Source organism: Varanus komodoensis, unplaced genomic scaffold (assembly GCF_004798865.1).
Source record: "Varanus komodoensis strain SLA01 unplaced genomic scaffold, ASM479886v1 scaffold16, whole genome shotgun sequence".
Taxonomy (NCBI): Eukaryota; Metazoa; Chordata; class Lepidosauria; order Squamata; family Varanidae; genus Varanus; species Varanus komodoensis.
In genome coordinates this window covers 19,724,063-19,739,725 of record NW_025335468.1, presented here as the reverse complement: position 1 = coordinate 19,739,725, position 15,663 = coordinate 19,724,063, and the positions used below count along the sequence as shown (strand labels likewise).

The window sequence follows — 15,663 nt, the reverse complement described above, 5'->3', positions numbered from 1 at the left end:
TGAAGGGATTCCCTTGCTGGATTGATGCTAGCTGTGGAAAGCCTGGGGTTTCTTCTGGTAGCCCTAGAAAATGGATTCCTTCCTTCCCTCCAGTCTCTGCTGTTCAAGTGCAGTTACAGCTGTTTAATGCTTAGAGATGTTCAAAGGTAAGGCTGTAGATCCATTAAGAAGCCAATTTTTATCCATCTGTGAAGCCTTTGGTTTGCTTGTTGGTATAACTAGTTGGATGATTCAGCAAAAAGCATAGGAAAGGAAAGCCATTCAAGTCAGTGTTGAATTAAATTTGTTTATATTTATTTAAAATATTTCCATATTTTAGAAAAGATCAATGTTATTACAGTTTGGCTAGATAATTATTCTGGCAGCTTATGCATAACTAAATACATTGTTATAAGAGTGTATTGAGCTGTCTGTGCATTGTTAGTTACAACCTGATTTCTTTGACTCTTGGGGTAAGCGATAAACATGTAACTGAAGTCCCAACTGATGACTAATAATTTATTTTAGTGGTTCTGGAATTGCACAGTCATGCCAAGCAAGTTTAGAATTTGATACTGGGAACAGGATCCTGGATCCCACATCTTGCTTGCCTTCTTGCAATTCACTTAACACAGCCTAGCAGGGATATGCCATATTTTTCCACCTATAAGACGCCCCCATGTATAGGACGCCCCCCCACTTTTCTTACCAATCTCAGAGCAAGCAAGCTGCTGCTGTGTGCGCATGCACCACCTTGCCACCTCCCTGCATGGGTGCCTGTGCCCACCTCCCACCCAAGTATGCCTGCGCCAGTCTCCCCCCACAGTGCCTGTGCCCACATCAGTCTCCCCCCTGCTGTGCCCGCGTCTGCAATCGTGCCCGCCTCCCCCCCTCCCGAGTGCACCCACGGTTCTCCTCTCGGCCCCCCGTTTATAAGACGTCCCTCAATTTTTCGGACAATATTTTTAAGAAAAGGTATTGTCTTATACATGGAGAAATACGGTAGTCATTGCCTCATAAATCTTAGCACCTTAGCTAAGGGAGGACTGTGTAAGTTCTTAAATGATGGTGCTTCAATGTGAAAGAGAGCTTCTTGTTCTTTCTCATAGAAGGAAAAATGAAACTATGCACAATAAATGAGTATAACCAAATATTTTGTATGGACTGTAGAATTTAGGAGTTTTGATCCAAATTTACACTTATTCAGATTTGCATCATTGTTGAGCAGGAAGTGAGCTGCCTAGCCTGTTGATCCCATGGCAGCACCTCCAGCCCTCTGAAAATCTTTCACGTTTACCCAGTTTACATCATACTCTGGCACCATCAGGGTTTGTTTAAGCCGTGAGCATCTGTGACATGTGCCAGGAGGTATTATGCATAACTCTACAATGAACCAAGGGTTATGCGAGCATTGTTGATCCTCATATAACACTATCCTTGTTTCTGAACTAATGCAAAGGGAGTTGTGGAAGTCCTGAACCATTATCTGGATGCAGTGATAGATTGATGTGGGTTAACAAGCTGAGATTCAGTCCAACCAAGATACAGGTACTGCTGATCAGTAGAAAAGCTAATTTAACATTGCAATTACAACCCGTTCTGTATGGGGTTTTATACTGTGGCAATAGTTGCCTTGTGGGGAACTTTCTGGTGGTTAGGCTGCTATTTTCATTATTATATGCTGATGGTTTTTTCCCCCTTGTTCTACTTCTACTGTCATTTTTCACTCTCTCTGTTAATATCTCTTACTGTTTTTTCTTATTTCTTTTCTTGGTCACGTGCCTGCTCTGGGCATATGGCCTCAAAGGCACTGTTTTGCAAATGCTACCTGATGTTTGTGGCTAGAGCTGATGCATAACAATTTTATGTTCTTTTGTTCAGGCTGATAACAGCTCCAAGAAAATTTACAAATCAAGTGATTGTAATCTGTGGCTGTAATCTGTACCTATGTTTGTGTTTAGGGCATACAGGTCTACTCATACCTTGACCATCAGTTTCTAATGGCATCAACCAGGGATAGGTTATATTGAGCCATCAGTATCTCTGTTGATCTTTTGCAAAACTGGGTTTTTACATCAACCTAGAAAAAAATAGCACTGGAACAGTTCTGGACAGTGTTTCTGGTTGTGCTTACCTGCCTCAAGACAGGATCCAAACTTAAGTGGTGATTGAATGGATTTATATTCCAAATGGAAAATCATGGCATTTGGAATATATCAATGATTTCTGGATATAAAGACAGCTAAAGTAGCGCTAGTAGCCACATCAGGTTCTTGTGTCCACAAAACTGTTTCCTCAGAGTCTACCATTCCAGACAGAATACACATCTGTTCCACAAAGAAGCTACAGGTTTGAATTTGATGTCCTCCCTTATTTACATGCATCCGTGCCTACAGATCATTTCTTCAGCTGCCTACCAGGATTGCAGCCTCCCTCCATAGGCTGATGGGGTCATGTAATCTGTGCTCAGAGAACCTGTTTGGACTGCCATCCTCCTTGAAAATCTTAACAGATGCCTCTGTTTTAATCTAGAACACTCATTGTGGGACTATGGAGGCATAGGGAACTGTGCCAAGCACCATTTCCAGTGACCAACCAGTGGCGGGGCTAGGTATGGAAGAAAGGTGCTGTTTGTGCAGCATGTGGCACATGATTCCTGGCAAGCGCCCTTCAGGTTCTGGGAGCACCCACCCAGAACTTGGTCTCTGGGCCACCACAAAGCTGACCAGAGTCCAGGCAGCCAGTGGGATTCACCCAGGGATTCTGATTGATTCCTGCTCCCAGACAGATTCCTCACTCATCCCTATTTTAGGTATGTTACAAACTTATTTTGCAGAATCCAGTAACACACCGTGGCTGACACTACTGATGTTATTCTCGGGGAAGCCAGCACTTGCTAGTGCAACAACTTTCCATTGCACTAGAAAGTACCATTGATGTTGTGCAAGCATTGGTTTCCATTAGTGCAATATCACTGATGCTAGTGCTACTCTACTAGTGGATCATTCCCAATTTAAAAATTCTCATTTTATATCTTTCCTAAAAGTAGGAATGTCATTAAGTATTGAGTCAGGGTGCTGACAGTTAATTACGTGGATCTATTTATACTGCGAGACATTCAAAGATGTTCCACAGCCCATTCTCTAAATCCAAAGACACAACCTTTTTTCCCTGGAAACACTGCATTGACATTTCATTTCATATTTGTATGCACGTTTTTTTAAAGGAAGCCCAAAGTGGCTAGCATTATCATAACAAACTGACACAGTCATATCAAAATCAAATATCAAGTATCAAATTATATGAAAAAAGGAATGAATATGAAATATGAAGCACTAAAAGAGCAGTACAATAATTAACCAACATTTCAAATCAATGCCTACCTAAGAAAAAAACTAGCAGCTCAGTTATTATTAAGCAGTACTCATAAGCAAACTCCTAAGGCACATATGTTTCAACAAACAAACAGCTGACAACAGGTGGGTGCCCTAAGCAGGCACACACAGATTCACATATTTATGAAGCTTCTAGGAGCCAACAAGCCCACAAATGCTCTTATTTCAAATATGACTTCTCACCATAGGCTGAAACAGCTAAAAGAAAAGGGAGATGACCAGAACCTTATTATGACAAAACATATTTGTGGAATATGTATTTCCTCTAAGTTGGCCTTCAGTTTGTAAAATGGTCTGCTGGATTGGGTGCTGTTTCTATTCTGTATTTTTGGTGTGTTTTATGACTGGCTTGATAATGCTGGGTGCAACAGGATTTTTAAAATGTTCTTAATGTATTTGCTTTATTATAATTTAACATTTTTATTTTTATGATAATTGGCTTTTACACCTTTTTAGTGTAATTTAGTATAAATCAAATACATTATCTGATGTATGTGCAAGTCAACTTGTAGCTAACATTCCATTAACTTGCATCTGTAAGAATTTGTTTATTTACATTGCAGTGTTTAACTAAGACCACTGAGACCTGGATACATATTCATCCATAAAAGCACACTGGATGATCTTGGTATACAAAACTGTTCAACAACCTAATTTATAAAGTATTCAGCAGGACAAAATGTAGACAGGAAATAAATGAATATAAGTGACAACTGTAAAGCCACAACTATTCAAAAACACTTTGCTAAAAAGCCATGTTCTTACCTGCAAAATCAACCATTCATTTAAAAGTGGCATATGGAAAAATGGTTTTTAAACAGATTGTTTCTGTTTCTGTTTGGTTGGCTTTACATTTCTGCTGTGCGGCAACATAACAGAACATGATCCTGGTTAAATGGCATACTGTGATTTATGCTTTATGACAGATAGTGTCAAAACATAGGCAATCTTTTCACAAATTTACTCCTGTGAATATCTTTTGGTGCTTCACAGTTTCACTCACCCCATCAAATTCAATGGCAACGAGTAACTATACTACAACGGACAGTAATTTATTGCATCATAAGCATCACAATCCTTGTTTTCTGTATTTGGGTTCTCATGTATAGCTCAATGAAAAAGTTAACTCAGTGTGTGGTGACAGTGAAAAATGCAAATTCTACATTAGAGACTGATCATAAAACAGCCTGTAATGAAGAATCTTGTTGGCCACTGTTGGAAAGAACTAGAAGAACCTATTACACAGTGACCTGCACTCTGTGTGTGCTAGCAGCTGCCACCAGCAGCACAACAGAAAGTGAACAGATAATGCAGCAAACAGAAATGAACTAACACGCTCAGTTCGGGAAAGAAAGGTTGCTTCCCTGTAACTGTGATTCTTTGAGGGCTCATCTGTGCATTCACGAATATGACTTATGTACCTGTGGTGAGCCTTAGCCTTCCATAGCTGAGGATGTTCTCATGGGAATCTTTCCCCACAGTCACACTACACATGTTCCTAGCAGTTCCTGTCTATTTCCTCAGTTCTCTGCAACCTCTTAGCGTGGCGTCAAAACCAAGGGAATACTTGGTACCAATATTAGTACTGTGGCTAACAATAGCACATACTCAACTTTAATCTCGAGTCCAAACTCAGTATCGGCACTAATGTGGAGAGAGTGGGTAGGTTGCTTGAATCTGTTAGACAACCACAGTTACAGATAAGCAGTGTGTCTTTTGATTTCAGAGCCTTTGTGCATCACACAAGCTGGGAACATCTAGGAGAGGCTGACTCCTCCCTGTTTGCCCACGCAGAACTCAGCCATCTATGCCTGATTGGCTGCTTCCTCCAGTATTAGATGATATATGAAGGATGTCTTATTCTTCAATGTTCTGCATTTAGAAGACACATCTGGAGACCTGAGGGCAGGCTGATAGAGTTACCTAGCTAGTCGTCATCCTAATGCTCTATTTTCTATTATATTAATTGCCTCCACATGCCCTCCTAGCCTTCTTCCAGGGTACCAATTCAGGCCCCAAGAAGAGAACTAATCCAATCCATAAAGTCTCTACTTTCAAAGTCCTGCACTGTTATGGGGGGAAGATGAATCTAGTCCACAGGTCTCAATCTGCAGGACAAGAGCCCTTTGGCTTGCATTACAGACTTGCAGCTCCAATAAGCTGGAGGCTTGATATACCAAAAGAAAGTGGCATAGAAACAAACAGTGCTAAGAAAGGTGGAAAGTCTTGGTCTTCCTGAAAGGATGAAGTGATGTCCTTTGTTAAGACTAATGGATGGACAGGGGCAGAGGTGAAAACAAGAGAAAGTTAGGCAGACATTAGGTATATTGGGTGAAAGAGGAGAGCACAAAAGATAGCTTGAAACTCAACATTAAGAAAACTAAGATCATGGCATCCAGTCCTATCACTTCCTGGCAAATCGATGGGGAAGAAATGGAGGTAGTGACAGATTTTATTTTTCTGGGCTCCAAGATCACCACAGATGGGGGACTACAGCCAAGAAATTAAAAGACGTTCTTTGGTAGGAAAGCTATGGCAAATCTAGACAGCATACTAAAAAGCAGAGACATCACCCTGCTGACAAAAGTGCGTATAGTCAAGGCTATGGTTTTCCCATTTGCAATGTATGGCTGTGAAAGCTGGACCATAAGGAAGGCTGAGTGCCGAAGAAGTGAGGCCTTTGAACTGTGGTGACTCCTGCGAGTCCCTTGGACTGCAAGGAGATCAAACCAGCCAGTCCTAGAGAAGATCAACCCTGACTGCTTTTTAGAAGGCCAGATACTGAAGATGAAACTCAAATACTTAATGAGAATGAAGGACTCCCTGGAGAAGAGCCTCATGCTGGGAACCATTGATGGCACAAGAAGGGGACAGCTGAGGATGTGATGGCTAGATGGAGTCACTGAAGCAGTTGGTGTGAGCTTAACTGGACTCTGGTGGATAGTAGAAGACAGGAGAGCCTGGAGGAATGTTGTCCATGGGGATGTGATGGGTTGGACACAACTTTGCGACTAACATGACATGAACCATTTCTTCTCCCGTCCTCCATTCCCAGGGGATCATAGATGGCAAAGCGGGACCAGCATAACAATATTTGATATATTAAAATTTTATTGATTAGATTTATGTCCCACCTTTTTATTTTAAAGAACTCAAATGGGCTTATATCATTCTTCTCCTTTTGCTCTCAGTCTTATCCCTACAACAACAACTCTGTGAGGTAGGCTGGGCAGAAATTCTGTGACTGGCCTAAAGTCACCCATTTGCCTCCATGACTGATAAGGGGCTTGAAACTTAATCTCCTGAGTCCCAGTCCCACGTTCTTAACCACTTTACCACACTGGTTCTCTTGGACTTTTGGATATTTTGTTCTTTATGGGTTAGTTTAACTGGCTGCTGAGGTTTATAAAGAAACTGTAGTGCTGTTTGAATGCAACAACTGCATATAAGCCTTAGACATAGATGGCTGGAAAATATTTCTACATTTGAAGTTTGTACAGCAGCCTCAATTGAATATCTTTACTTTATCCAACAGACTGAACCTGAAATGATAGAAGAAACAAATGTTGACCGTGTCAATGAAACCCGAAACTATACCAGAGCCCATCAAGCAAAAGGCCATTCAGAGACATCAACTCTGAGTTCTCAGCCATCCATTGATGAAGTCAGACAGCAGATGCATATGCTACTGGAAGAGGCCTTTAGTTTGGCTTCAGCAGGCCATGGAGGACAGAGCAGGCAACAAGATGCTTACAGTTCTGCACAGCACTTGCCCTACTCTGAAGTTGTGACCAGTGCTCCTGGTACCATGTCTCGGCCCAGAGGGGGGATACAGTGGGTGCCTACCTATAGGCCTGAAGTGTACCAGTACAGTTTACCAAGACCTGTAAGTGACAACCTCTGTGTGATATATGCAGAAATGTTGTGGCTATGTGGTAATTGTTGGATTTCTATTTTGTCTGCAAGGAGAAAATTCTTTATGTATTAACATACTTTATTTGTGTATGACAGCAAGACTCTCTTCCCAAAGTCTTTACTTCCACATTCTGTCTACTCTCTTTTGATAATTTTATAGCATATTTCATTCATTGACTCTGAATGCTAAAATTGGCTTTAGCAAACAAAACTTATTCTACATGTTTATTCTTCCTAGCATGATCGACCAAATGTCAACTTGAGTTTCCAAACTGCATTTCTCAGTGGTCATGTTGAGAATTCAGTTGTATTGTGAATGAGCTGGTGCTGGTGTACACTCCTTTACTGTTCCCATAGAGAGCAGGAGTGGTTAAACAAACAACAGACTGTATGTCCATAATTTGTTTATCATGACATGAGACATGAACCAGAGTCACAAACCAAGTACCAACTGTGGAGAGAGAAGCAGAATTCCAGGTTCATGCACCATGTTAAACAAATGACAGTCAGAAATTCCATGGATTTTGTACGGACAGTGGGCACCATGCATGTTGTGGTATACTGATGCAGCCCGTATAAACATAATGTAATAACACTGGCAATTACATGCTTTTTGTCATTCTCCTGACTCATGAAAGTGAGGCTGTAAGTTTGAAATGAAAGAAAAGAGACTAAGGCTTGCTCAATATTCCTAGTAAGAAATAACTGAATTAGAGACATGCATTGCTGGATTAAGTATTAGGTAGTCAGGATCTATGCATGAGATATATCCAAATGTCATATTCCATCAAGACTCTAATATGCTTTCAGAGAAGCTTGGCCTTATGTTTAAAGTACAGGCTTAGGACTCTAGAGGCTTTATTGATTTAAATCATTTTCATTCAGGCCACCATACAACAAAAAGAAAACTCTAAAATGGTCATATATACTTCTGCCTGAAATGTCCTACATGACTGGAAAAACAGTTACCAGTTTGCCCTCTGTGTTGTGCTCTGGAATACATAACAACCATATCTTTAAAAGAGAAGGGACCATGACTGATTCCTTTTGTCTCAACTGTTAATAAGAACAAAACTAATTTTCTATCTGTATTCAGTTCAGTTCTATCAATCCATCGATATAAATATAGCATATGCCGTAGCAATCCTGGAAAATGTGACACCAGAAGTAGCTGAAGATTCCTAACTTGCTGCACCCTGAAGAAATAATTCAGAAAGAAAAGATTCATTTAGTCTTCTGTTCCCTGCCTTTGAGAACCAAGCTAGCTCAATGTGCTATCCAGAGTATATATTGCATATAGGCATGTAGGTACCGCCAACTCAGTTCTCTCCAGTAACAGATAGTTGCACAGATGCATAATGCCCTAACATCAGTACAGATGATGCAGGGAAATACACTTTTAAAATGGCATATTACTGGGAGACATGCAGGTATATGTTTGTTTGTAAGTTCCCTACACATCTGTCAATTGTCTAAGGGTACAATTGCTGCTCTTGACATCGCTCTGTCCATTGGAAGTGTTTTCAGAAGAAGCATTTACTTTTGCCAAAGTCACATTTAAAGGATAGAATATCCAACATGGTGTTCATCCTGAGCACACCATGCACCGTTCTCAAGAATGTTTCAGACATTTTTCAATTACTTTGTATGTGTATAGCAAATCCTGATGCATCCTAGGTACTTTCAGTACAGTCCTACTACCTCTTTCCTCTGCTGTTGGTTGCTGGGGCCATTAATCCTGGACTTCAGGGCAGTATTATGACCTTGAAGGATGTTTTTCCTTCAAACAACCACTAACCACAGACCGTCTTCCTTGCAACTTTCTTTATTGTTCCCAAGTACAAAACTCCCAGAACAAATTTCTGAGCATGCACAGAGTGGTTTGGTGAACCCAGTCTCCGTATGAACATGCCTGAGCCCTATCTCCTTGGGAGGGGCTCTCTGAAGGCGACGGCTCCGCTCCACACACTGCTCATTCAGTTGGACCTGCCATTTCTGCTGAGGTTTTGCCATGGGGTCAATAGCAGGGGAGGCCTTGCCTGCATCAGAGAATTCCTCATCTTCAGAGACCCCTTCCATTGATTGCACTTATTGGTTGTTCCTAGGAAGTGCCTGGCTTGGCAGTGTGTCTGTTCTTGAGATAATCTCCTGCTGCATCTCGGAATGTTGACCTCTAATCCATCCTCCCCAACCTCACTGAACTATGTTTCACTTTCCAATTCCGAATCATTATCTGGAATGCAGCCAGCATCCATGGGAATGATTGCCCACGATTGACATGCTTCTTACTCCCCTCAATATCCATTGCTGCTCTTAGGCTAGTAAGAACACTTTCTAGCATGTTGGGAAGCTACAGGTTGACAATACGACCTGCACTAACTGAGCAGGATTAGTCAGCAGGGTTCATGGAAGAGTGCTCTGTTGACATGCTCCATTCTGGAAATACCAGATGAACTAGTGTCCAGGATTTTACTATGAAGTAGTAGCTTGCTGCATTGTAGCAATCATTCCTTTAAGTACAATGCAACTAATATTGAAAACTGTCCATTTGGATGCTGTCCTTTAGTAATAACTGATTTGACCTGGCTCTTGTTTGACAAAAATTAGTTCAAGTTTTAAAAATAGGTCTGTGAAATTGTAAGTTTACTATGAAACCAAGGATAGAAAGTGATTTGCTTTAGGACTAAGGTGAGTGGGCAGGAAACTAAACTTAAACTTGCATCTTACGCTTGTATAAATAGCTTTGTTTTAAGAAAAGGCTTTTCAGATTTTTTTAATGGAAAAGCCCCAAGATTATTGCTGTTACAGTATGAGAACAAAAATAAATTTACAGGTGATACCAACATTGCTATGTCGGAAAAAAAATCTGATTCATTCCTTTAGGGTTTATTTCAAAGCTACTGACATTAAATGTACAGGTTTAGGTTGTTGCTGTTTAAACCATGGGAAAAGTTGCCCATGGCACTTTGAAATTGTTGACTGATGTTTTGAGGTATTCAAACAAATGTTACAGTTGGAATTCATGTAGATACTGTGTTAGCACATTGTTATCAACCAGTTTTTCTTACAGTCTTACTCCAAGGAAGCAAAAAGCAAAATATGTCTTTGTGTGTGTGTAAACACATAGACCACTTCCTTGTTGAATATGTCTGTAGTTGTAGGCAGGCATAGCTTCTAGCTTCTAGAAGTGTGCATAAATAAAATTAGCACAATATAGCATTGAAGCAAAATGCTTGCTGTCTCATTGGTTTACTCTGTTTAGCCATCTTACATACAATACAACTTAGTGACTATCTGTACATAGTACCTTCTGTGTACAGTTCTGAGTCATCTTGACTCTGAACTTGTTTACTGGGAAAACATACTCAAATCGAGTCAACATGTGTCCACCTGTGAAGGCCTTACATCTTCAATATAAACTTGCTGTGGGAAAAGTATTGTCTTTTCTGGTCCCCAGTTGCTTCTGGCTATTGGAGGCTGAATTCGGATTTTGACACATGTTAAAAGCTGTTTGCATGAAATGGAAGTATTGGTATGAATAGGTGCTGAGGATACTTACTGCCTAAGAGCTACTGTAGAACTGTGGCTAGACGTCTGAGTGGAACGGTCTCTTGTGCAATTCAGCCTAGTGAGGAGAAACCTAGATTTTTTCATGCTGCTGCTTTCTTCCAGCAGTTTAAGAGTATTACACTAGGTATATCTGGTGAGAACGTATTACACTAGTTTCATGAGAACTTTCATACAAAGAACTGGTCAAATGTATGAGCTAAGATTATAGGTTTGAGGATCCCCAAATTGACATCTCACTTCAGTCTTTCTTGAACTTGCTAAATTACCTTTTGCTAAGAAAGCTACTCTCATAAGGAAATTGCAGTACTAACCTACAGGTTTATTATGCATATTACTGCGATAAAGAGTGAGAAGCTTTGAATACCCTGAAGGCTCTAAGTGCTAGATGTTATTACTAATACATGTACTTGAGAACTACCATCTCTGTGTAGGATAAACTACAAACTTCACTTTGATATTTTAATTAGAATCAAAAATTGATAACTTTGCTAGGCAAATACTGGTATTGTTGGCTCTTAACGTGGTAAATAATGTAAATGTGGTGTGAAATATCATTCATACTTTTTGGATGCAACACGAAATAGGTTATAGGATGGTTTTGAAAGCTGGTGGTTGAGGCCCCATGGGTGAGGGTGTTCAAGGATAGGCTAAACATGCACACATTGGGCATGTCGTGAGCAGAGCCGGCTGGAGCCAGGGGTCAGACCAGATGGCCCAGGAGGCCCCTTCTGACTCGCTCTGTTTCTATGTTTCTATAACTTTCTGGTTCTTCTTGCATATAAGAACATAAGAAAAGCCATGCTGGATCAGACCATCTGATAGTCTAGCATTCTGTACACACAGTGCTAAACCAAGCACGATGGGTGTCAATACTTGTGTATGTGGGCATGCCATGTCTGGTGAAGGAGGTAGTATATAGCTAAGAAGACTAGTAGCCTTCTCCCTCATGAATTTGTCTGGTCTCCTTTAAAAGCCATTCAGATTGGTGGCCATCACCACTTCCTTTGGTAGCAAATTCCATAGTTTAACTGTAAGTTGTGTGAAAAAGTACTTCCTTTTATCTCTCTGATACCAAACAATTTCATGGGATAACTTCAGGTTCAATTGTTATAGGAGAGGGAGAAAAATGTCTCTTCTACACTTTCTCCACACCATGCATTATTTTAAACACTTCTGCCATGTCTCCCCTTAATTGCCTTTTAATAAGCTAAACAGCCCCAGTTGATGTAGCCATTCCTCATAGGAAAGCTGCTCAAGACCCCTGATCATTTTTGGTCCCGTTCTCTATACTTTTTCAGACTCAATGATGTCTTTGCTCTGCTAAGGCAACCAGAGCACAATATTCTAAGTGTGGTTGCACCAAAGATTTTTATAAGGGAAGTAAGATTTTGGCACTTCTATTTTCTGTTCCATTGCTAATTATGCCTAGCATGGAGTTTGCCTTCGCCATAGCAGCTGAGCACCGGACTGACATTTTCATCGAGCTGTCCACCACTACCCCAGGATCCCTTTCATTCTTAGTCACTGGTAGCTCCGATTCCATCAGTGTATACTTGAAGTTGGGATTTTTTCCCCTCCAAAAGCATTATTCTAGACTTGCTTATACTGAACTGCATTTGCCCTATTGATGCCTATTCTCCCAGTTTGGAGAGATTCCTTTGGAGCACCTCATAATCCCTTTTGGTTTTAACCACTCTAAGAAGTTCAATGTCATCAGCATACTTGGTCACTTCACTATCTACTCCTAATTCCATGAAGGAAATTAGGAGGGTAGGTACTGGGAGGAGGGCTTTCTCAGCGGTGGTGCCCAATCTATGGAATGCGCTCCCCAGAGAGGTCCACCTGGCGCCGTCATTATTTGGTTTTCGGCACCAGGCGAAGGCCTTTTTATTCAAACGTCATTTTAATTGCTAATATTATTTGCTTAATTCTTCGGCCAGGGTGACTTATTTTATAACGTTAATGTGTTTTATATTTTAACTGATGTTTTGTAAGCCGCCCCGAGGCTTCGGCGAATGGGGTGGCATAGAAATTTTAAATAAATAAATAAATAAATCCAGATCATTCATTAATAGGTTGAAAAGCATTGGTCACAATACAGAACTGTGTGGGACTCCACTGGTGACATCTCTCCAATGGGAGAAATTGCCATTTATTCCCATCTTCTGTCTTCGGTCTTCTGTTCTTCAACCAGTTCTTCAACACACACTTTTATTCCATGACTGCCTAGTTTGCTCAGGAGCCTTCAGTGAGGGACTTGATCAAAAGCCTTTTGGAAGTCCAAGTAAACAATGCCTACTGGGTTGCCCCTGTCTATGTGCTTATTTACATTCTCAAAGAACTCCAAATAGGTTAGTGAGACAAGACTTCCCTTTGTAAAAGCCAGGTTGATTTTTTTCCCTTTTCTCTCCCCTCTCCTGCCCTGCCCTGCCCTGCCCTGCCCTGCCTTGCCTTGCTTTTGGATTAGGGCTTGCCTCTCTATGTGTTTACTAATTCTATCTTTAATAATGCTTTCAAGAGGTTTATCCAGAACAGAAGTTAAGCTAACTGGTCTGTAATTCCCTGGATTCCACCAAATTGGTATTACATTGGCCATTCTCTAATTCTCTGGTGCAAGGGCTAATTTTAGGGACATGTTAAATATTATGGTAAGAAGGTCAGTAATTCCATGCTTGAGTTCTCAGAGAACTCTAGGATGGATACCATCTGGTCTGGGTGACTTGCTGACTTTCAGTCTGTCAAGGTTGGGCGTTTCATCTTTGGTCTCTACTATCTGCACTAATTCTTCGGCCTCCCTTCCAGAATACATTAGCACAGAGGCAAGTATCTGCTTTGCATCCTCTGCTGGGAAGACTGAAAAAAAGAATTCATTCAGCAATGAATGAATGCAATCTCCTCACCCCCACATAGTGCTCCTTTAATCCTATTATCATCCAGTGGCCCAACTGCTTCCTTAGCTTCTTTGTTTTGACACGTCTAAATAATTCTTTATTGCTAGCTTTGATGTAGTTAGTGGTGTGCTCTCTAACTGCTTCTTTGCTTCTCTGGTTGTCTGCTTGCATTTCCCTTGTGCAAGCTTGTGGTCCCATCTGTACATTTCATTTGGTCAAAACTTCCAGTTTTTGAAGGAAGCTTTCTTCTGTCTAGTAGCTTTTTTGACTCTATGCATTGACCATGCTGGTGAGTTCCTCTTCTGTCAAGGTGTATTACTGTGCCATAGTATATTTAGGTTACCTGTAATGCTATACTGTGCTCTGGAAAGATGTTGATATTCTGACTATTCTAGGCAACTAAAACAGGAATATGTTGGAGCAGTATTTCAGCCTAGCTGTTAAGCATAATTAGTAACTATCACTGCATTTCCAAGGGCATGTGACAATCTGACAAAGGCCTCAAGGTTAGTATATTGATGGAGAAAACTGTTGAGAAAGTTTCTCTACATATGTATAACATGGCAAAACTTTTAACTTTGTTTTATGGCATTTGCTGCCAAGCTCTGTTCTTGACTGATTGGACAGCATGCATCTGCACACCAATTTTTAAGGCACCATTCTTACATGTATTTTTAAAAATCATTTTATTGTCTTAAGAAAGTGACTTGGCTTTTTTGGTTGATTACTAGAATATGAGAAACAGACATACATCAAGAATCAGGAAAAGAAGATTGAAATATAAAATAAGTAATTGCAGGCATTTTCATTTCTTGTGATGTTCTTTGATACTTCCAGAAGTTTTGACATTAAAAAGCATCATTTTCAGTGGGTTAGAGGCCATTTTGATTTCTCCTTTAGGAAGCAGAGAAGAATGTTGTACTCTTACAATTTCTGGAGGTATTAAAATGTTAACTTGAAAAAAAAGATAATATATAGTTGCAGGGGGTTCAATCAAATAGGTTTCTTTCAGCACACTCCTGGTACTAATTGGAAAATACAGTGTATAATATTTTTTATGAAAAGTCAATAGATCTTTGAGAAAACATTTCCCCCCCTCCCTTCTTAATAGGCATATAGGTTTTCTCCACTTCCTGAAATGGTGATGGGTTCTCCGCCTCCTCCTGTACCTCCCAGAACAGGACCTGTTGCTGTTACCTCCCTCAGAAGGTACTATGCAGTCGTTTTATATTTTAGCTGAAATTTTAAATCTCTTGTTACAGATATTGGTTGGATTCTCACAAAATGTTAAATCCCTTGGGAATTTTAATGATGTGCTGTGGTTAAAAATGTTCTGTGTCTGACAGATGGTTAGATACAGGAAGGATTGTGCCCCAGGGATTCTGCGGGAACACTGAGCAGCAGCAAGCCATTCAACACTGGCCATAGTTGTGAAATGCACTCCCCTGATTTTATCAGGAAAAGAAGAAACCTTTCCCAGCTGTCCCTAAGTGCAGCTAGCCCTTTGGCTAGAACAGCAGACCCTCTTCCCACTTTTTATTATTATTTTTTATTATTATTATTATTATAACATTTCTATGCCGCCCCTTGCCGAAGCCTCGGGGCAGCTTACAACACAATAAAATACATTGAAATACAATAGAACATAATAAATTACCATTAAATACAAAAATACAAAATACACTTTTGCCAAGGGACTCTCTGGTTTTTTGGTTTCAGCATGGCTCATTTTGTCATTGGGGATCCAACAACACATTAAGCTATGGTGGGTTTATTAAACCCACCTACAACCCACAGGTAGTTGGGGTAGGTTATAAACCACCCTGTGGAAAAAGTGCTGGGTTCAGACAACATGGTAAACCATTGTGTCTTATAAATCACCATGGCTTAACATGTATGTGTGAACCCAGTCA

General features: G+C 40.5%; 1 protein-coding gene across 1 annotated transcript in view; it reads left to right on the top strand.

Moving 5' to 3' along the window:
• KIAA1549L (KIAA1549 like) overlaps nucleotides 1–15,663 on the top strand; it is a 119,629-nt gene that overhangs the window by 86,393 nt on the left and 17,573 nt on the right. Inside the window, exons 17-18 of the mRNA XM_044425840.1 lie at nucleotides 6,910–7,260; nucleotides 14,862–14,959. Coding sequence (XP_044281775.1) covers nucleotides 6,910–7,260; nucleotides 14,862–14,959 — 449 coding nt within the window. The remainder of the gene's footprint in view (nucleotides 1–6,909; nucleotides 7,261–14,861; nucleotides 14,960–15,663) is intronic.